General features: G+C 41.0%; 2 protein-coding genes across 4 annotated transcripts in view; one reads left to right on the top strand and one right to left on the bottom strand.

Moving 5' to 3' along the window:
- Positions 1 to 3,292: 3,292 nt before the first annotated feature.
- Positions 3,293 to 22,156, bottom strand: ANKEF1 (ankyrin repeat and EF-hand domain containing 1). Of its 3 annotated transcripts, none has more exons than XM_083828912.1 (10): positions 21,252 to 22,156; positions 15,527 to 15,918; positions 14,889 to 15,088; positions 13,351 to 13,500; positions 12,536 to 12,659; positions 10,809 to 11,631; positions 7,774 to 8,000; positions 6,268 to 6,449; positions 4,939 to 5,082; positions 3,293 to 3,432 (listed from the first exon to the last, which is right to left on the bottom strand). In XM_083828912.1, the coding sequence occupies exons 2-10, from the start codon at positions 15,870 to 15,872 to the stop codon at positions 3,307 to 3,309; spliced, it is 2,322 nt and encodes a 773-aa protein (XP_083685038.1). In that variant the 5' UTR covers positions 15,873 to 15,918; positions 21,252 to 22,156; the 3' UTR covers positions 3,293 to 3,306. The 3 variants fall into 3 exon arrangements, with proteins under 3 accessions (XP_083685038.1, XP_083685039.1, XP_083685040.1); XM_083828913.1 differs by having other exon boundaries at positions 15,527 to 15,913; XM_083828914.1 differs by lacking the exon at positions 21,252 to 22,156 and having other exon boundaries at positions 14,966 to 15,088; positions 15,527 to 15,688.
- Positions 19,138 to 22,194, top strand: part of LOC310896547 (uncharacterized protein) — a 28,106-nt gene continuing 25,049 nt past the window's right edge. The window contains exons 1-3 of the mRNA XM_083828963.1: positions 19,138 to 20,737; positions 20,828 to 20,910; positions 22,085 to 22,159. Coding sequence (XP_083685089.1) covers positions 20,727 to 20,737; positions 20,828 to 20,910; positions 22,085 to 22,159 — 169 coding nt within the window. The 5' untranslated portion in view covers positions 19,138 to 20,726. The remainder of the gene's footprint in view (positions 20,738 to 20,827; positions 20,911 to 22,084; positions 22,160 to 22,194) is intronic.

The following is a 22,194-nucleotide window of genomic DNA, read 5'->3' as shown; positions in this document are numbered from 1 at the left end:
TCAGCACACCAAGGTCAGACAGAATGTGTGGGTTCACCACATCCTGGGATGTATGGAAAATCATCTGGGCAGAGAGGCTGGATGGCTTCTAACAGGTTGGTCTCCTCCTGGGGAGTGCACCATTTGACACAAATGTAAGGACATACACAAATGCCTGTTTTCCGTTTTTGTTGTGTGTGTGCCTGGCATTATTTATTATTTGAAAATACATGACATAACTCTAATATGCACAGGAGAACTGAGCAGATGGATGCTGACTGCCCTGTTCTTCACTTAGAGGTCTATCCAGGACTGCTTTACTGCCCAGACCTGGTTATCTTGATGGTACAATGCACTCACAGGCAAAGGACATGTCTCCAGGCACCTCTATGCTGCATGCATGGGGTGTTGCTGTGGTATGTAGCGTGACTGGGAGAGTCCCTGAAAGTGCTTCTCCAAGCTGGAGCCCTCCTATCTGCTTCGGGCCACATGCACACACACATTTGTGCAGGGATGGAGTGGCTGCCTGCTGTGTAGAACAGTAACACAGGTGAAAGGAGCACAAGTATTTCTACTCCTCCATTGTGCTACATACAGTGGAAGCACAAGTTCCCCCCTTTGGGGGGGGGGCAACGCATGAAGGTTGTGTAAGACTTTGCAGCTTATTCTGGCTGGGATGAAAAAGCTCATGGATGAGGCTGATAAGGATTTGTTGAGGGAGCTGAAAACGGCTGTCAGAAGAAAAAAGCACTGAGAGGGGCCCTTTTCAGAGGCTACTTGATAGCAAACCTAACTTCTACATTGTGATCTGAACTGATGGCCCCTTCTGCTGACCAGGTTAGCTTGTTCCCTTCACACTTACTTTCCCTTCCGTTTGCTTACAGTTACCCTAATGGACACAAGCCAAGTTACCAAGTGAGGAGTGTCTCTGCAGTGCGCATGCAGAGGAGAGCTGAGCAGCTGGCTCTGAGGGTGAACTCTCCTGATTAATCTCCACAACATAGCTCTGCCAGAAACAGTTTTACCTTGTAGGATGAACTAGGAGTTTCTGACAGCCCTGCTTGATTTATTTTGATGGCTATTGTTTAGTGAATTGAACCCGTGCCTCTCCTTTGAGAGATGGGTTTTTATTTATAACTGTTTATGGGCATCCTGCTCCTTGCCTGCACTGTCTTCTGCACCCAGCTTTAACACTTATTTTTGTTACTTGCAATCATCTGCAGCCAAGAAGTAGTTTTATGCTGACAGGCGGAGATGATATGCTGATGTTAAGAATTCCAAGACAGCTGATACGTTGAAATGGTATCTCACTTGCCTTTAAAGTCTGTCTTCATACTGGACTATTAAAATGCTAAACATATAGGGAAATTTTCTGAAAGTAAGCAACTTGTCATAAACTAATCATACACAACTGTGTTCATCCAAATGATATGTTCTGTAGCGGTATTCGAAAATACAAGTAGTACCTCACTAGACTTATCTCCTTGCTTTGCATTTGTCTTGGGTGTGAATTCTACGTTTGGATGTGCAGCTAGAGTTGAAGAGGGTTTGCTGCATGTGGTGTCATGAGAGCAGTGGTGTTTTCAAGATGACTGCACGGTCTTTCCCCAGCAAAGTTCCACCAAAAGCACTTCTGCTCTTCTCGTACCTAGACAAACTCAGGCATGGAAATGCTGTATTGCACACATCAACAAGGGCAAAAATCTGTCCTTATTACAAATAGTGCTACCAGAAGGAAAGAACACCTTCTGAAGCTCAGATTCCAGAGACTTGCAGTTTAAAAACCAGTAAAATTGAAAACAAATCTTGAAAAGTAGCTGTATTCTGGAGCCAGATGGCTCTTGAGGCCATCTCAGCATATTTTATCTCAGCATAAAAATAAATTTTAAAATGCATGCTATCAAACCAGATGCTGATCAAATTTACAGTGTTTGTCCAGGCCAGTGGCTTTCTTTCCTGGGGAACATGAACATCACTACACTGGATGATCAAGGAGTGAACTGCATTGCTAGAAAACTCTGTACTATGTGCAGACAGTAATTAGCTGAGGTCCTGAAACACAAGGGATTTTATCCCTTATGCATTAGCTAACGAGACTCTTCTCATGCTCTATGTAAATATTTTTTTAAGCTTCCAAGGATAATTGGGCAGAGGGTTCCGTAGGATATTTACACATTGTACAGTGTTATTTAATGTGTGCTGCTTTCCTGTTTTTTCAGTGTTCTGGCTGTTCTTGTACTCTACAAAAGAATAGGTTTTGGTTCAGTTCTCCACGTTCTTTGCTGCTTTAGATATCTTTCATAGCATTCCCTCCCACTTCTTAGCTAAACATTTCCAGTATTTTCAGCCTCTGCCCACCCAAAGCTCATCTGTTGTTACCTTTTAGAAGCTCCAAATCAAGCTCACTTCTGTGCTCTCAACTATTTTGCAGATATACCGAACAGAATTCAAGAGATGCTCCATCCTTCAGCAGAATCTGTGCTATTTCATCCTGGTCATAACACAAATCTTGATGTTATATGCTTGCTACAACAAAATTTCAGAACCTCTACACTAAATTACAGCAGCCTGGTCAGATCATTTTTTTAAGATGCTAACTTCTCCCCATCCATATAACTCAGTGGCAGGACAACATCTCAAATGACTTACCTCATGTGAGAGGGCAAGGGTTGGTTTGGATTGGTTTTGTATGTAGCTCTTAATGCAAGAACCTGCCTTCACAAAATTTCTGAATGTTTCTCAAGGTTTGAAAATATACAATTATTCTGATAACAGCTTTGCAATAGTGCGGTTGGGTCATATATCCTCAGTGAGTGAGGGGAGAGGTATGTGTCTGAGAGAGAACATTAAGGCAGCATACTCAACAGTGGTAGTCTGGGCTATTAACTCCTATATTTTCTCTTGACTTTGCAGACAACCAAGAACATGTCTGAAATCTGAAATCCCATATTCCTATCCTTATATTTTAATGCCCTTTCAGTGGGAAGGGCAACCCTATAACTGTCTATGAAAAAGTTTTATCTTGGGGTGAAAAATAGCCTCATAAAGCCAACCCCTTAAAAAGAATGTGTCACAAGTTGCTGTTCTGTAAAATACACTGAGCTCCAATACTTAGAATAATGAGGATAAACCTTTTTCAGTACTAAGCTCTTAACAAAAGTCTGTATGAGCAACGTAATTTACAGAGGAAAAACCTGCTAGATGTTTTATCATAACTGAGATGCATTTACTAAGCACTACGTGATTCTTTTCTTACAAAGGTGTAGCCTTCTTTGATCTTTGTCCCCTTGAAATATGTGTTGAAGTAGCTTCTTGTTGCTGATATGCTTATTCCATAACCTTTCTCTTAAAGGGGGTCAAGAAGACTTCTGAGTTGCCGTCAAGAGTAGAGCGCTCCCGGAGCAATTCTTGCTTTCTTACCAGTTCCTTTGTTGTGGCTTCAGGGGTCCAAATCTAGAAAATGAAGGTAGTTGTAGTTAATCTGGGCAGGGCTTCTGCATTAAGAAAACAGTTAAACCAAGCTATGTTGTAGCCCCCCTTTCTATCCTGAGATGTAGAAGAAAACCAGTGCAGCTTCCCTGCAGGTACCACATCATCTTGTATATACAAGCAGAGCACTCTTGTCACTTCTAATCTGTAATATGCTGAGGGCCCAGCTCAGGGCTAATGGCAGGGAAGAAGACCCAAAGCTGTTTGTTTAGAATGACTGACTCAGGCCCAAGATCCTCTGAGTGGAATACAGTAATTAACCAGAGTCATTGGCAGCATAGCCTTATTTCCCTGAGACCACTGCAGAAACTAGCACAAGTCAGAGTTAGGGAAACGGTAAATTCCAAACAAAACTTCAAAACTTCTTGGTCAGTAATGGTATTTGTTTCCTTTAACATATATACATGTGTGTGTGCGTGTATATATATATATATATATATAATTGTCTCCATGATCCTGTTTCCTTTTCTCAATTATTTGTGAGTGAGTATTAACAGGTCCCTAATACAAAAGTGATACCTTCATTATTTTAACTCCAGGAGGTAAATGTTTAATGTGCTGTGATTCATTTCATTCAGTGTCACCGACATAAGTAATCAGGTAATAAGTGTTTGATAAGGCAAGTTAGAAGTTGGTGCTGGTTCCATAAACAATGACTCCTATCCCTTAAGTGTTCTGTGTGAATATTAAAATTCATACCATGAACATGGTTGCATTTTTATTTAATGTGGTCTACTTTCATCCTAGTTTTAAAGGAAAGCTCAATTTCCATGATTTGTTATAATACACATAGACATACATACAGACATACATATCACCTTTTAGGTTTATCGTTGGTTTGTGGCAATCTCTACTCCATGTCATATCACCTATAAGTTAGTTAAATTGTAAAGTCCTTTCATCAGTTTATTCTTGTTTTGGATCTACAGTAAGGCCTGCTCACAGAGGAGACAAAAAAAAAACTAACAAAATCATAACTAGCTAGAAAACAGAATTGATCCAGGATTGAATCATGTTGGAAACACCTACTTTTCAAGAGATCTTTCTCTCTCTGAAAGAAGCTATTCCTATGTTCCTGACTTTCAGTAACTGAAGGTGAAAGCAAACAAGATCTAGAACAAACCTACTGGAATCAACTGTGAACCCTTCTACAACATCTTTGCTAAAACTGTGAAGCCATTGAATTTTGTTGGAATGCCAAGTTTTCTAATCAGCTGTTCAGAAATGTACAATGTGAGAAATGTCAGCTTCTGAAGACATGACTGGAATGAAGCATTGGCTCTGAGCTGCACGTCATGCAAAATGCTGGGCGCTTTGCTAATACACTTTGACTCTGGGCCAGACTCCTTGCTAGTATAATTGGTCCAGCTTCCACTAATGAAGTGACCAAACTCTACATACTGACCTGCAAAGAATGTGATCTGTCTACCTTTAACATAAACTGTACTTAAGGTTTGCTACTGTACATACTTTTCTGGGTTCGAATGTGATGTCTTCTTTCTTAGTAGCACCACTGGTTATCAGCGAGTTCAGATAAATAACACTGTCCTTAAGGGAATCTGCTGCTTTTTCAATATCAGGTTTTTCTACAACTGCCAGAGATACCTGTAAAAGCTAAAAGAGAAGTGGTTAATCCATTGCACAAACATGTTGCGTTTGGAAGCAAAGCATACATCCTCTGATACTTGTTTTACCATCCATTCACAGTGTGTATGTGTTTTCTGAATATATTCAGGATCTGTTTTTCTTGAAGCTGTTTTTTTATATATCAGAAATTTGTGAGGGAAGTACTTTAAAAAGTAGGGGATGACTCTCCTTCTTGGACATTAAAACATTAACTGCTTTTCAAGACTCACTAGACTATCACCTAGTACCACTGGTGTTTCCATCCTGTGGCAGGTGATGAGTGAGTGTCAGAAGTTGTCGTCCTCCCTTCTGTGAAAATCCTATGCTAACCCTAAGAAACTACCCCTAAGAAACTTAAAACACTTTCAAAAGGCAGAAACCAGCCATGTGGCTACTGTGACACGTTTACTATGACATCCAGGGCGGGACTGATGAAGGAGACTGCCAGCAATGCAGATATAACTGCATTTTCTCTCTAAATAGAATCCTAGGTCTGATTAGCAGGTAACACTGGTAAATCAGGAAGACTTCATCCACAATAAGGTAATCAGAATATGGTCACTGAGGCTGATGTCAGTGCGTGATGGGAAAATAGTAAGGTACTCAAGGCTCCAGGAGGGTGCAGAAAATGCATTGGCAAGTACAACAGCCAAACGCATCGCTGTGGGCTTTAAGAAATAGGACTCTTCTCAACAGTGGAAGTTGGATATGAGACAAATGGGAAAATCAGAAGTCAGCAAGCCTGATATCAACCCAGTATGCTCAATTTAGAAGAGGAAAAAGATGCTTCTGCCGACTTGAAGGGCCTTGAATTGGTCTTATCCTTTGAAGAAACATGTGCTTCCTTTGAGAAACTATGGTTAGCAGTTTTCAGTATTTGGGTATCAAAGTTAGGTGATCATTAACTTTAGGGGGAAGGAAAGGAGGAAAGATTTTTACATTCCTTGTCAGTGGTAAAGGACATAATTCTGCAGTGAGTTCAGAGAAGCCACAAAATTCATATAAATTATCAAGTCACCGTTTTGAACAATGAACAAGTAGTAGTACTGGCAAAAACAAGCCCTGCTTCTGAGAATACTTTAACAAACCTTACTGCTTTATACAGACTTTGATGGCAACTGAAGAAATAAATGCTCTACTAACAAATCAGTCCTTTCTCCCCATCTCTCATACCTCTTTTTTCACAGCTTGCATCTCTGCAGGTATCAGTGTAGAAGGTGACCTTGGCTTTGCAACTTTTTCTTTCTCTGCTCCTTTTTTTTCTGATACCTTTAGTAAATTGTCCAGTTTATTTTGAAGCAGATCGATTATTCTAGAATCTGCAAATACCTTAGCAATATCAAGAGCGTTCTTTCCTGTATTTGAAAATAAACACCTGTTTAAGCCATGAAAATAAATCTTGACACTTGTTGTTGTAACTGAATAATGACACTACAGTCAACAGAACTTAATTAGGCATCTAATTTATTAGCCCTTCAATGTGCCAGTAGGCTGCCTGATGTTGGTGTGAGGGCTGGCAGGCATCAGCACTGCTTGCAGAAATAAGGGCTTGCAGAAACGAGCCCTGAAACAAGATATTGAAGGAATTCTTGGAAGTGGTTGCTTTGCTCTAAATGTCCTGATGTTTGCATCTTAATATACTGGTCCTGCAGGTTGTAACCTTGATCTTTGAGAGGTGAGAGCATTTAGCACTTGGGAATGGCTAGTATATTACGGGGTTTGGAATTTAGACAGTTATTGTTGGTATCTGCCCCTGCCAGTGGTTGCTCTGTGGCTGGCAAGGAGTCAAGGGAAAGCCCTGTGGTCTAAGTGGGGCTGAACCCCTTCAGAACCTAATAAAGGAAAAACTCTTCTAAATCTTATGAGATGAGGCCTTAAAGTAATGGCGAGACCAAACTGCCACCATCAGTTATATAGAATTTCCCATGATAACAGAAATGCAGAGTACACAGTGCTTCTACAAGCAGGGTTTCACCTTCTAGGCATTTTGGGAAAGGAAGTCTCATTACGTAGCAGCGTTGCTTCCTACATCATAGCAAGGGCTGAAAAAGCGATGTTAACTGTTTAAATTACTCTTAAAACAGAGACAATAATAGTCATTGAAGGGTCTGCTGTGAGGAGGCAACCCTTCAGTATCAGTTCAGATTTGTCTTTCTGTTAGTCGCTTTTATCTCGGGGAGTAGTATTTACAGGCTAAGCAGCAAGAAATTTTTTATTTAACTAGTGTTGTCTGTGCATACAAAATTACAGGCAGTCTAAATGTGTGGCAGAATACACACTGGCCAGAACTAAAATCTACTTTTCCTTTCAATAATACTAATAACTGCCTAGATTTTTTTTTCATTTAAAGCCACTTACATCTCTAGATGTTATCGTGTGAGGAGTAACAGCTTTATCAGGGATGTTTTCAGCCACAGTCTTGGTTTGGGAGGTTGTACTTATTAATCATGTAATTAATCATGTAACTTTATTTTATAGGTGCATAAAAAGCAGGAAAGCTGACTAGTTAGAATAGTGATTCCATACTGTAGAAAACTAAATGAACTTAACTTTACCTTCATTGTAATCCTGACACCAGTCATAAATTCAGAATACTACTCAAAACATTCCAATAACTTATTTTTCTTATAAAACCTGTATGCACTTAAGCAGTCCTTTTGGGGAGACATTGATATTTACCGTTGCTGTTTGTTGTTTGGATGTCAGCACCTGCATTGATTAAAAAATGTACCATGTCCAATCTACAGATCTCAATGGCTCTCATTAGTGGGGTTGCATTGCCTATTGCAGGTGCATCCACTGCTCCTCCAGCCTTCACTATCAGCTCAGCAATCTCTAGATGTCCATTATAGCAAGCGTGGTGGAGGGGAGTCCACATGAAATTGTCTGTTGCGTTCACGTCGGCCCTACAAAAGAGTAAGAGGAGTTGTGGCAGATGATGCCAGATACTAAATACAGTAACTTCCACAGCTCTAAGTACAATCAATGATAACTCCACACTGTAGTGGCATATTCAATGTAAATAAGTGTTTTCATATTGCTACTGCTACTTTGAAACTGTTTTAGAATGTGATATGTAGCTTGTCATATTCATTGTAAGTGTGTGCCTGAGTGGTGATCATGGTCCTCTCTAAGCTGATACAGGGTCCTCCCCAGGGAAGTTTTCACACATACAGAGTAAAATAAGCTTTGGGGCAACTTAGTCCTTCTGTAAAATGCTCGTAGTGTTTGTGCTCCAGCTTCACTGAGGATGGCCAAAGACAGGTTAAGGAATCCAAAAAAGAAAACTTCTAGGCCAAGAACACGTGCTCCAAAATATATGGCAAAACTGCTTCCTGCACTATTTAAAAATGAGTTAGAGAAGATCTATTACAGAAAAGCTGAGGATTTAAAACCTTTTCAGCTACCGTGTCACTGGTCTAGATCCTTCTGCCTCCCAGGTTAGTAATGGCATGTTCTGGAGGCTGCAAGGGCTGGTTTTGGGGTGATATTTGCAGTGTGCTGCCTTCAGATGAATCTTGGGGAAAAGCATTACCAGCTCTTTAGCAGCTGGCTGCCTTGGGAGCTTTTCAGCCGGGGTCATGGAAAGGCAAGGCTCGGGGAACAAGAGCCACTAGTGCCCCTTTGTAGCGTTAAAAGGGAAGAAATATGGTTCCCAATGTCTTTGAACAAAGCATGGTCCATGACCATACCTGGATCTGTTGTCTCCCACGTGTGCCATGCGTGGGTTCAGAAGGGGTCAAAACCTCCTGAGGGAGTCCCGTAAAACTCCTGCACAATGAAGTACTTTCCATTGTGTTTAGGACAGCCTAGAGGTCCTGAACTGAATAAGGGACAAAGAGCTGATGTCTGCCCGAAAGACACAGAGGGAGGGAGAGGGAAGAAAAACTAAGAAGAAAGCTGCTTGCCCAGAGAGCTTTTTTGCTTATCTGATCAGATGGTTAATATTTAACTGTAGATCAAAAGAACAGACTAATCTATTCATCTCTTCTTGCTTAAATTTTTAATCTGTTTCAGAATTCTGCCTTTGTTGAGATCATATAGCAGTAAATTCCCCAGATCTAACGGTTTTATCTTTGTTATCTTTCAGTTGCTTAGCTATTATGACTTACTTGTATGCAGATGTCATTTCCTCTATATTTCTCATTTAAAATACAGGGTTCCACTTATTCTACTTTCTCTCCCTTCCCACTCCCCATGCCTGGACCGATCCTCTTTCTGTCCCTGAGTCTCTTTTGTTAACTTCATTCTGTTGGAAACAAACTGATTGAAGGGAACAGGAAAGACACACCACTGACTTAAAAATTCTTCAGCATTTTCTTTGGATCAAACATTGGTGAATTTGCCTTATTTCTGAATCTTTCTGGAACAAGGTAGAAAGTAGATACCACTGATTTATGCTTAAACCTCAGCGTTTTTTATAGCTCTAGATAAATATTTCATTTTCTATTTGGTATGTATTTGTAATACTGAAATGGTCATATTGTAAAAAGTATTTAAATTCCCATGCCAAAATGGAAGTGTTGGAAAGTCCACAATGTTGAAAGATGCAAAGCTAAAACTGTACTGAAAACTTTCCTCTCCTTTCTGATTTCAATCAATTTAAAATCTCAAAACTAGAACATTTTTTTAAACTATTATTGCATTTCTAGGTCTAAATATGATGAGATGTGACTCCTGTACTGTCTAATGAGGTCTGATGAAAGCAGTGGAGATAAATTTGCTAGATTAATTTGATAACTCTTGCATCCTTATCTTTGGAAGACCAGAATATACACACTTACGCAGCTTTACATATGCTGCAGGAATGTCAGTGTAATTACCAGGGTGCATAAATTTGTATGTGCTGTTAAGTCTCTGCAGGATCTAGAGCAATGACTAGAGACACTTATCCTTAGAAATGAACATTAAAATGAATTCCAGCAATAGGTAGAGAACAAAGCTAACGTAAATATTGTCTTTGAAAAATGTTCACTTAAGCAGTTATCTGAATGTAGGACTACGGCAGTTTGATCATAAAAAAAGAAGAGATTATGCTATTACATAAATATGACTGATTTTTTCTTAAATTGCTTTCATTTTTAAGCTGTTATGAAGGTTTTTCACAGGCGTATCTGTAGGCTACAAAACTGCTGAAGCACTTCTGAAGAGGGGAACAGACTAAATAGCAACGTGCACTTCTGGTGTAAATCCTGCTGCCTCAGCCTGCTGAGGCTGCAGAGGAAAGTGATTCGTGGTAGGGCTGATTCTCTTAAAACATTTGCATGCAAAAGCTCTGGCATGTGGAACAGGGAAGTCTGAGACTTCCTTGATGATTCATCTAGGAGTATCTCAATGATTTCAGGCTAGCCACTTAAGTCAGATTTCCAAAAAATCATTCATCTAATTTTGAAAGTTCTTTTGAAGATGCACTACTTGAGACGTGGATATAAACTAGCCACAGCTTCAGTAGATTAGGTACCCTGCATCTAAGTGAAATGTCAGTAGCTCAGACAACAATTTCAGGTCTGGGAAACTTGCCTTTAGATGTTTTTATTTCCTCATTACTAAAATGTAAAAAAATAATAAACTAAACCTCCATAATTCAGCATCTTATGGAATTATTATGTTAAATAGCATGCATACGAAAACTATAGTCTGTTGCATCCAAATGTTTATTGGAAATTTATGCTCCCAAAATAGCAATTAAAAAAAAATCTTTGGAATGATCTTACCCCTTTTCCAGAAGATACTGCACAAAGTCTATGTTCCCACTTGCACATGCAGCCATCAAAGGTGTTTTGTAATACTTATCTTTTATGTCTACTGGCACACCCTCCTCAAATGCTTTCTGTAGAGACAGAACGTCTCCTGCCCTGACAAGGAAGTTAATGTTCATGTACATTTTCCTTGGTTCATCTATATACCAGGCACGGTCGTCGTGCACGGGGTGGGGAGATGGGTGGTCTCGGTTAAAACGGTAGCTATCAGCAATGTTCTGAACAGCCTCAATCATGTATACAGGGAAGCCATCTTCCCTAAGTGGACACGCACTCTTTGGAATAATGCAAATTGGCATGGGGACGGCAATGCCTCTTTTGCCTCTTCGTTTCTTCCCTTTCTTTCCTTTCTTTCCTTTGGGTCCATAAGATGTTATAAGACAGTTTTTCTGCAAGTATTTAGAGCCTTTAAAAAATTCTTCAGTGTTGATTCCTTCAGGGTCAGATCTTTCATGTGCTTCAGCAATAGTTTGTATTTGCTCAGTGTCCACAAAGGCACACCGCTTCTGAATAACTGATATGAAATCATCCTTAGCTACCGTTCCATCTCCTTGGTCGACGGCCTCAAATGCCTTCCGGAGGGCAGCCTGGTGCTCTAAGGACCAGTCGTATAGTCTCAGTGCCCACTGGGGGTTGTTCTCTTTAGCTCCGGGCTTGGACTGTTTTTTAAAGTTATTTTCAATTTTACGCAATTCGGTTACTGCTGCTTTAAAACCACCTTCCTTGGCAACAGCTCTTGGAGTCTTTGCCAACAAGTTTGTCCACGTAGGATCACAGCCTAACAATATAGACATGCTTTCACTGATAATGCAATGGAATTAATAATTGACAATTACTTAATGTAAGAGTCTTGTAAGATATGTGTAGCTAATTAGCACAAGTCTACAATTTTATACAGTCTTAACTATAAATAACAATAGTAAATGCAACCACATCAGTGATCCCAACCTGGAAAGCTAGGCACACATCCGTATTTGTTTTCCAAAGGGAGATTCATCAGGCAACCCATACTCTACTCTGTCTACTCATGAATACATATGGGAAAGGAGAAGTTCAGTGAAAGTTTTACATTTTTACTTAAAGTAGCGACCAAATTTAAGAAGAAACTAAGATTAAGATGTTACTCACTCTTCTGTATGCCAGCCTTGTGATTTGTTAATGGACTGTAAGCTAAATATTTGGACCACAAGAACATAACATATGATTTTACATGGTCCTATGGAAAGAAAACTGGAAGTGATATGATCATTTGCACAACTTAGAAAATGATCATAGCTTATTTGGAGTATGTTTTAATACCCACAGGTGCTAAGTTTTCCCCATGACTACAGTGAGATCAGGTTGTTAAAATGATCAGCAAACTAAAAATTAATTTTCTGTTGGAAGTTTTGATGCAATATTTCTGAAAACAAAACCAAAACCACTTAATATTGTCCAGTTCTAAGTTATACAAACCCATGATGATTCTGTTGATTTCCTTGAGAAATGTTTTATTTCATCTTAGCCACACTAGTAGAAGTAAATAGCAATAGCCTATATTAGGTATTTCTCACTGAGAATTGCACTTGTCACGTGATACCCCAGAGAGTCAATTCCTTCACAGATGCCCAAGTGATGTCAGTCTTTCCTCTAACACAGAAAAATAATATATGCAATAGTCATAAAGTAACTTCTTAATGTACCTCTTTGTCCTATAAACTTGCAGCAATTCGCAAATCCTCCCTCTGCAGCATAATGAAGTGGTGTGTTACCATTCATAGCGATCAGGCCCAAGTCTCCATTATAAGCTGAAATAATCCTCAGGATCTAGAAAAGCAAAGACATTATCAGCAAAAGTCATCTGTGTTTCTTAGGAGGGGGGAACTGTGAGAATGATTTACAAATGAAATGCAGTATCATATATTCCCAGTTTACATAGTGAACTTCTCTTCTCCCTTGCCCAGCTGATCCATGCACGCATAACACTCATGTTTTCTATAGTACGTGCTTACTTTACTCAGGAATTAAAAACTTCCTTCAGTTGTAGATATCAAGAACAACCTTTGCTCTTGCAGGCCTGCCATCTTCAAGTAACTATGCATAATCATGTGCATAATTAAAATTGCATAATTTTGTATACTTTAAAGACAGTAGCTGGGGAGACATAGGGAAGAAATGGCCCACCTGCAGCCTTTTGTATCTGCCTTTCTTACCATGGGAAGGTTTCATCCATGTTACACAACTGTGACATGATACATGTTGGGGTAAACAAGCTCTCCAAAGGAGCTATTCACACCAGACAGCCACAGTAACACACACTCTGGGGTACCTTGGCAAAAAAGCTCTACAATTATGAGAGAGATTCTGTCACTTCTGGCTTCCCTTTGATACTCAAAAAGAAGTGGCTTTTAACTGGTAATTACTGTGCTTTGATCAGCTGAGATACTGGACTCCAAATAGATAAATAAATAATGGTCTGGCTTTGCAGCAAGCTGTTCAACACCACAAATGATGATACCTCAAAAAAGCCTCCTTTGGCTGCAAAATGTGCAGCATTGTGTCTTTCATTGTCAAATAGGTTAACGTCGACTCTTCTCTCAAGTATACCACGCACCAGCTCAAGAACACCTTCTCGTGCTGCTTCCATTAAGGCTGTGCGACCCGTGGCCTGCAAGGTAGCAAGAAAACAATTCAGAATTTGCATTGTGTGCTAAATCAGGTTGCAAGAGTCCTCTGGCACAACACGATCTGATTGTTGCAAGGCAGCATAAAATGAAGGCCTCCTTTTAGGTGTTATTGAAAAAAGTAGAAGTGTCTAATACTTTCAACGGCGGTTGTAGGAAAACTTTAGGAATCTAGTCTTAATGCTTCTAAAACAGGAGTAGTCAAATCCTAGTGACTCAACTATGTTAGTAACCTGAGTCACCTGAATAGCCACACAAAAATCAATTCCTTATTTGAGGAAATCCTTTTTTTTTTTTTTTTTTCTGGGTGCATGCTCTCGTGTATAAAGATTTAACACAAAATACCACTTATGTCTTGAAAGAGCATAAGTAACTATGACTTTGGTAAATTTGGTGACTGTCTCAAGAATAAAACACCTCTCAGATCAGGGATAGCCTCCTATTAGCCTAATGGCCCACAGCAACTCTTAAAATCTCTTACTTGCTGCTATACAGAGGGGCAGAGATAAAGGAAGGGCAGGAAGCAGACAATGAGCTGTGGATTTCATTGTACCAAACCATGCTTTATTCCCTGATAACTTTCTTTGGGCCTAGCAAAACATTCCCATTATGTTGCCAGGTATGTGTCTGCCGTATTAAAACCAAAATGCAGGTTTCTCAACATATTGCAGGCATGCAGAGTGCAGAAGGTAGGAATGTGCCTCAGAGGATGTGATAAAGATGTCCAAATATTGGTAATGCAAAATGTTTTGGTCTAGCTAAAAACTAGGAAGGATGCTGCAAATGCTAGGACTACAGCAAAAGCCATGAGTAGCTCTAAGGGAAAGCCTGATAATCCTGAAGGTCTTTTCCAACCTAAATGATTCAATGATTCTATGACTTTATCAGTAGCACAGGGCTTCAGTCCTTAATGCCATTAATAAATTTAGCAAGTAAACAAATACATGACTAAGATGTACAAAAGGGAGAAAACAGTTTCTTACGTCTCATCACTACCTTGATTCCCCTTCATGTTTTTCCTGTTGGACTCCCTTTTTAGTAAATCCTACTTCAACCCTGAAAACCTTGGGGCACATCCAGCTGAAGTACAGTGAACTAGAACTCTTAGGAGTTGGCACACTTACACCTTGTTTTTTAAATATTTGCACTCTAACCTACAAAAATCTAACTCGGGATACATGATTCAAGCAGAAGACTTAAATCTCTGTTCCTGCAAAAAAATGTTGATAAAGAAGGGAATAGACATCCACACAGAGTTATGAGATTGCCACTGCTGTGTTATTTTAATGTGAGGATTTACGGTTATATATTCCAGTCTGGTAACCATTCTTTACTCCTGTATACACATTCTTAGTTACTGAAATATTCATACTGGGTCTCTTGAATTGGGATTTGCTCCTCTTTCCAAGAAATTCAGACATATTTCTTTAATATCATGAGCTTGCTCACAGGCTTGTAGAAATATAGGCTTCCCATCAGTAGTACAGTTGTTAAGATCTGCACCATAATCCAGGGCAATTTGAGTGCAGTGATAATGACGTCTTGTAGGTAAAATGCAGTAAAACAAAACACCTGCAAAGAAAAACAGCAAGGATTATGGTGTAATGGTAAACGATAAGAAAGGTTATTTATGCTATAAACTTCACAGATGAACGGACAGGGACTGCTTCATCAGAGGCCCATTAAATTCTCTCACATATATAAATGTAAAAAGGTTTTCTAGTTTAGGACCTCTGAACTCAGGGAGTTTACCAGAATTGAGTATGTGGCTGTTCATGGGAGAACACACTGGAGGGATCTATGATTTAAAGGCCTGGATTGTTCAGGCAGAGTAATTTTCATTTTTACCAAAGCCCTTATGGCCAATAACTTCTGTTGAGCTTTAAGTATTACCTACCCTCCACTGTGGTTCCTCTCTTCAGAGTGAGCATGACATATATAGCAAGTACGTAACACAGTAAGGAGCCATTTTGTGCTATTTCTGGTCTGATCGGGTTCCTTTTTACTTACCTTTCCCTTCATTATCAACAGCAGTCATGTCTGCTTTAGCTTTTACTAGTAAGTCCAGAACCAAGTCATGGCCTAGCTCAGCTGCCCTCATTGCTGGAGTACGTCCCATTTTGTCCTGGACATCTGGATGAGCTCCCAGCTGTAGCAAGAAGCTGCACATGTCGGTGTCATTCTTGGTGCAGGCCAAAGAGAGGGCGCTGTACCCATCTGTAGGCTCTGTGAAATTAATGAGGTTGGGGAAGCCGTGCTGGACCAGCTTTTCTATTTGCTTCTTGTCTTTCTGGTGGACACACTGGAGAAGTTTGTAGATCTGTAAGTCTAGAAGTCTGTCATCTACTGGTAGCATCCTTGAGTGAGAAAAAATGGCGTCATCTAAGGAAGGAATTTCTGCACTGGGAGAGAGAAAAACATGTAAACACAGAGATGAGATTACTTTGACATGCCAGGAAGAACAGGAATCAAGCTATATTCAAGGCATGAAAATATCTACTTACCTACTTAAACTTGACAGAGCACAGAGCTTTAAGTGAATTTCTCTCATTTAGTATGTGCAGTACACATAGAGACTATATAAACACAGGAAGCACCTTGCAAATTGTTCTTTTTGTAATCAAACTGTTCAGAAGAAATCTCTTTCAAGGTGAAAATTAAGTTAAGCTGTTTTCCATTCAAGGAACTGTTATAATCTATAATTACTTGGAGGCCCAAGGAAACATTGATCACCTGCCATTTTAGTACTTGAGAAAAAAATGAACATGTCCCAGTTACAAGTCTTGCTAAAGCATAAAATAGATGCTAGGATCACTTCGTCAATACCTGAGCATCTTCCTTTGTTAGTAACTAATGCATGAACTTCCAGCTGGGCTGTGTGCATAAAAGCGTAAATTGCATTTCTCTGTGGTAAATCCCTTGGGGAAAAAAGGTGCAGGCAGTGAGATGCTGACATGGGAAGATTCCTTCAGGTAATGCAACAAATACTTGTTGAGGAAAGTGTGCTGCAGGATACCAGCTTTGCATTTTCCTCTGTTGTGATTATTTTTCAGGTTTTTTATCCTCTGTTAGCTAGTCTCAGCACTTGTGGCTGCAGGGCCAAGCAAGGGTCAGGACTATTTCTGGAGCTTGCTTAAGTGAATGGGAAACTTCCTATCAGCTTCAGCAGGCCCTGGATCAACCTGTGCTCCAAAAACAACACTTATAGGACAGACAACAAAAAATGTGGAAAAACAGGGTCCCCTTAGGGATTTTTTTAATTTTATTTTTCCTCAGGGATTTTGTTTTATTTTATTTTTATTTTATTTATTTATTTATTTATTAGCAGTATAGGCTGTAAATGGTACCACTTAGCAATCTGCCTGGCTACTATTGAGTGTTTTGTGGCTGTCCAAGAAGAGGTGAGTTGTAAGAACGATTCAGAAGGATGCATAATTTCAACAGATTTTTTGAGGCACCAGCTCCCTTTCTGGAAAGGAATTCTGAAAGAAAACTGCAGGAAAAATAGAGTGAATAAAGGCTAACCATGTTGGGAACAGGTAAAAGTACTTTTTGTACCACAGGTATACCATGTCAGTTGTTGTTTCTGTAACTACTGCCTTTCGTGTCTTCTGAAGTTCTGGGGCCAGCCTATTTCTGGAGCAACAAAGAGGGGAGATTTCTGACAACTGCTCCTCTTGTCTTTCCCCCTGCTAAATAAGCTGCTTGACACTTTCCCTGTGCAGCATGGCTGTGCTGCCGAAAAGTGCCTGCAGCCCTGAGCCAGGCACTGCGTGCAAAACAGCTGTTACACTGTCCGACACCCCTGGCTGTGGCTGAGCTCCTCCTTGAAACAAAGCTAAAACAGCAGAGGTGTTTCAGGATAGGAACAAGAAAAAGGTAGGGGAGGGCTATAAAATGCTTGAAGCTACTTAAAAGCTGCCCTTTCTAGTCTACGGAGTGTAGTGAAAACATTGTAAAATGTGGATGCTAGAAAACCTGTTGGGCATTGTAACTGTCTTGACCAGCTCTACACCATGCTTTATTTAAATGGCATTATTATTAGAAGATGCTTACTTTCAGAAGTGTTTAAGTGGGCACTCAAATGTACATGCTCACTGTTTGTAATGTAATCTGGCCAGAATAGGTCAGCTGCAGAAAGTGGCTTTCTCTCATTTAAATATGGCATTGCTTAAAACACTTTTTTCCCCCTAGTCTTGTATAACTCTCATTCTGATCATATACAAAGTATATTCTTACAACTAATGATTAGATCATTAAGTGTCAATAACTCAAATCTGTCACCTAAATCCTTACTACGTTGTGTTTCTTGTACGTTGTTCTGTGAAAGGGAATGAATGCAGATTTTTTTTTAATTATTATTTTTCTGGTAGGGGTTACAACTATAGCAGCACTCAGTCCTAATGTTTAGAGTTCAGAAATAAGGTTACTTCTGGGTAAAGCCCTGGTAGGAAGGAAAACAGAGTACCCTGCGCAGTCTAGCTTTTAGAGCCTGAGACATTAGAAGTCATTTCTGAGGAAAGCTTCCAGACAAGGACGTTTGTCCTGGGCTCTGATGAAGTGTGAACTCTGCAGCGAGGAGCAGCACAAAGGTACTACAGGGAAGGCTCTTACACTATTTATGACTGAAACTCAGAAAGAGAAATGTTTTTAATAATGCTTAGACGGAGCTGACAAGCTTAAACTGTTCTCTTGTACTCTTGTTCTCTATTTCCCACCACCCTGCAGCTGTAAGGAACTAGGTTTCGCTTCCAAAATGGGCCGTCCCGCTGCATCTGCATGCACACAGAGAGCCCAGGCTCCTGTTCCTTAGGTGCTATTTAAATGATCAAAACACTGCCTGATCCCTTCTGGTCAGCCTGCACAGAGTGAGCCCGTTCCCCAACCCATGGGCCTCACCCCTGAAGGAGGGCTGGGCATAATCGCAGCTCTGCCCCATCCTTTCTGAAATGCCTGTGCTCTGCCTCTGCCCCAGCCAGCACCGTAGGCTGCAGAGCAGTAGGGGCACGCACCTTGCTGCCTTGGTGCTGTGGCACCCCAAAGAGCTGCGGGGCTCGTCTGCATCCTGGCTTACTGCTGCTGAGACCGCCCGCAGGGTGCCAGCCACACGCTCCTGTGACCAGCCCAGTCTGCAGTGCTCCAAGGAAATCAATACTCACTTATTGACACTGTCTGAGGAACTGACGAGATACTGTGTTTGAGGATTTTTCCAGTATTTCTTTGTGCTTTCTGCACAAATACCTGGATTTTGCACAGCATTTTTTCAGGAACTTATTTAAGATCAAAACTTGTCTTTTTTCCCTTCTTTCTCCACCATGAAGCTGCAAACACTGAAAAAACTATGTTCTCCCTGGAAATAGGTTAGTAAAGCTAAGGAGCACAAGAGCTCTGTTGCGATTGATAACATTTTGTTGGTAACATCCAATGAAGGTATAAATGAATATAATATTCAGTGCATACAGATTTGGATTTATTTTATGGATTATCCTTGAGATTCGTAACAGTGCTAGAGCCACATCTTGCACAACCATCACACTCAGTGTCTGAGGTACCCAGAACAAGCATATCCTAGGATGCCATTCTGCAGTGGGCAAGATGACACAGTTGGAAAGCAAGTCTGAAACTGAAGTGCATCTCACATGCTTCAGCAATTACTAGCTGCAAGTAAACACCTGCCATCACTGGTGTTTTCGCTGTCAGTGTCCGCAGCAGTGACACAGCAAAGGGACACAGGGTTACACAGGCACAGCAGCAGCATCAAGAAGCAATCAGAGAATCACCAGCACTGATGGAAAACACAGACGTGCTGCATATGATAAACACCACAAAATATGGTTGAAAAACAACAAACCATGCATCATTCATGCAATATCCCTGTATATATGTCCAATAAGCGTTTGAACTATGTGACTAGGTATTATTTTTACTCCCCAAAACCTTTGCCTCGTTCATGATATGGGACTCACAGCACAACTTGCACTTATTCTACACTTTCCCTTTTGCTCACAGGGCAACGTATTGCACTCCATCCCAATTTTAGTCCCAGTTCAGTATGATCAGTGTTTCCTGTTGATTTTGAGATGCTTATCATGGTATTATTTTAATACTTCACACACAGCAACAAAATTATTTCTGTAAACTTAAGTGAAATTATTTGCAACATAATGGTGAAGCATGTTGTTATCTCAGTTTACCCACCAGTGAGATCCCCTACCAAGTTTAAAGTCTGCTTCAGAGCATTAAGAACCAACAATTTACACGAAAACAAACACAACAATTTAACTGTGACAATTAATATTTCTTTACAGTATTTTTTCAAACGGATTGGGTCCTGTTTTATTAGAAATTTCTACAGTAACAGAATCAAAATAAGACAGGTAGGATAGAAGCTTATACCCAGAGTCAGGTAAAACTGCAAGCAAGTGAAACAGCCTTTTACAATGAAAATATAACTACAGCATCCTGGGATTTTCATTAAATAAATGCTGCCAATCGTGTGCACTTCATAGGATTTATATCACTTAACCTGTAGGACCTTTTAACAGAAAACAAGGGATTGTTGACACAGCTTTGAGACAGTCGTACTCTGGGGAGCACTTCATGAAGCTATAATCATAAATCCTGGGCTTGTAACATCTGTGGAGCAACAACTTTATCTGTTGACAAACATCAACAGGAGCGCTACTTTCATTCTGCCAGCTTCTGTTATTGTTTTGGTTGAAAGCATGAAATCTTTCCAATTCAGATGAACCCTTTTCCCAGTATACCTAGTATTAGGAAAGCCATTTTAATCAGTTTGGTTTCTCACAAATCTTTCCAATCAGTGGTCAAGCTGCATTGGTAGGGAAGGGCTGGTGGCCAGCACTCTCACTCGCTTTCTGTCAAAGCCTGGTGCCTGACCGCTGCTGGAAGCACTTGTGACTCCTTCTTTTAGTTTGCAACATTTTTCAGTTTCAACATTTCAAGTAGAAAGCATCCCTTTAATTATCACTATTCACAAACCAGTAAACAAAATTTTCATGTCTTTTATCTTTAGTGAGAGAAAATAGCTTGGAACTTTCTAAATTTGGCCTGTTTGCATGCTGGCCGTGGAGATAAGCCTGAGCCCTCTGTGCTGGTATAAAAGAAACTGATATGGTAACAGTGCCACGTTATATTTAAAGCTTTATAAAGATAATTACTCTGGATTTTTGGCTGTGACTAACATTTAATGGGAGCAATGTAACAAAATCCTCCTCAAACTGAATCCTGGCATAATGAATAGCCTTTAATGCCGTGTTTATTCTTCTAAGATGTGTATTTTGTTTTCAGCTTGCTGTGCCAGTGTCCGTCTGGGAGTGACTGGAACCGCAGTCAGGAGGGCGAGGAGCTGCTGGGCACCGCTGAGAGGAGAGGTGAGGGGCAGAGGTGGTGTCAGGCAGCCTTCCTGGGCTGAAACCCAGAGCAGGCCGGGTCTGAGGGGAGAGGGCTGCCGGGACGGGAATACGCAGACAGCAGCCTCACTTGTCTCACCGTGCAGAAAAGCAAACTGAGGTAACTTCCAGCCCCAACTCGACCACGAGAGGGACCAGGCACAAGCGGGGATGCTGCCGGCCAGCTCCGTGTTTGTATTTTCAAAGATCACCTTTTGGTTATGAAAACCCAGCAACCCTCTCCAGGGCCCTGCAGCAGCCACAAGTCTCCCCTCGCAGCACCGGGCCTGTCGCACCCACCCGGCCCCTCAGCGGGCACTCACCTGCGGCCACCACCGACCCCAAGCCCGCCTCAGGGCACCGCGCCTGCCATTATGCCCAGACAGCCACGCGCTGCCCTTGGCAACGGTGACGGGTGTTGGAGGTTGGCCTTGGCAGTTGGCCACCGGCCCTCGGCACTGGAGCCGTGAGGCAGTGAGGTGAGGAAGGGGGGCTCGCCCTGCATCTGCAGGGCCTGGTGTGGCCAGGGTGAGGGTCAGGGGATGGGTGGGCAATGCCAGCCCCCCTGAATGGGGTCTCTCAGTCAGATGTGACAGCCTCTGGTGGTTTTTTGACTTGTTTTCTTGCAAAGCCTCCTCACCCTCCTGTGAGAGGCAGTGCAACGTAGTTGTGTCAGCCCTGAAGCTTACGCTGGCCGCAAAGGTGAATTACAAGATTTGTGGGTAAACCAACTTTATAGCTATTCACAGAGGGGCTGTGTGGTAGTGTAATGTAAATTAGGCATGTTGGGCTTGAATTGAAGCGTAATTGCTTATAGACCTGACTGGGAGGAAAAACCTATTTATCAACAGGAAAAATGTCACTGCCAACAGCAAAAAATGCTCAATGCTGTTTAAGTGAGTTGAAGCAGAAGCCCTCCTAAAAAACAAACACCGCTACCACTGGGACTTCCCAAGCTGTCTGGACTTCTTTTCTGTCCTCTGTCATGTCTAATTTCAGCCTCTAAGTGCCACTAGCTAATTGGCCCTTAATACTGTTCTTGGGCTCAGCAATTGCATATCTAGCCAAGACAGGCTGTTGAATTATTTGCAAAACACCTCTAGTATTAGGAGGTTTGAGGTCAAGTCATTTTTTGACATGAAATATGTTTCACCAGGGAAGTGGTGTTGTGCAGCTGGATACACGTCCAACAGAGCAGAAGGGCGGGCGATTCAAGGCACCAGACTGAGTGGTGAGTCACAGCAAGAAATACAGATAGATGTTAAT

This window comes from Anser anser (assembly GCF_964211835.1).
Source record: "Anser anser genome assembly, chromosome: 3".
Taxonomy (NCBI): domain Eukaryota; kingdom Metazoa; phylum Chordata; class Aves; order Anseriformes; family Anatidae; genus Anser; species Anser anser.
This window is presented reverse-complemented; position numbering and strand designations above follow the sequence as displayed.

Coding starts and splice junctions, on each gene's coding strand:
- ANKEF1 (XM_083828912.1), bottom strand. CDS start 15,872: ATGCTACCAGTAGATGACAGACTTCTAGACTTACAGATCTACAAACTT. Junction 12,660..13,350: donor CCAAAGGAGGCTTTTTTGAG/GTATCATCATTT, acceptor TTGCTTTTCTAG/ATCCTGAGGATTATTTCAGC. Junction 6,450..7,773: donor CCAAACAACAAACAGCAACG/GTAAATATCAAT, acceptor TTTCAAATACAG/GAAAGAACGCTCTTGATATT.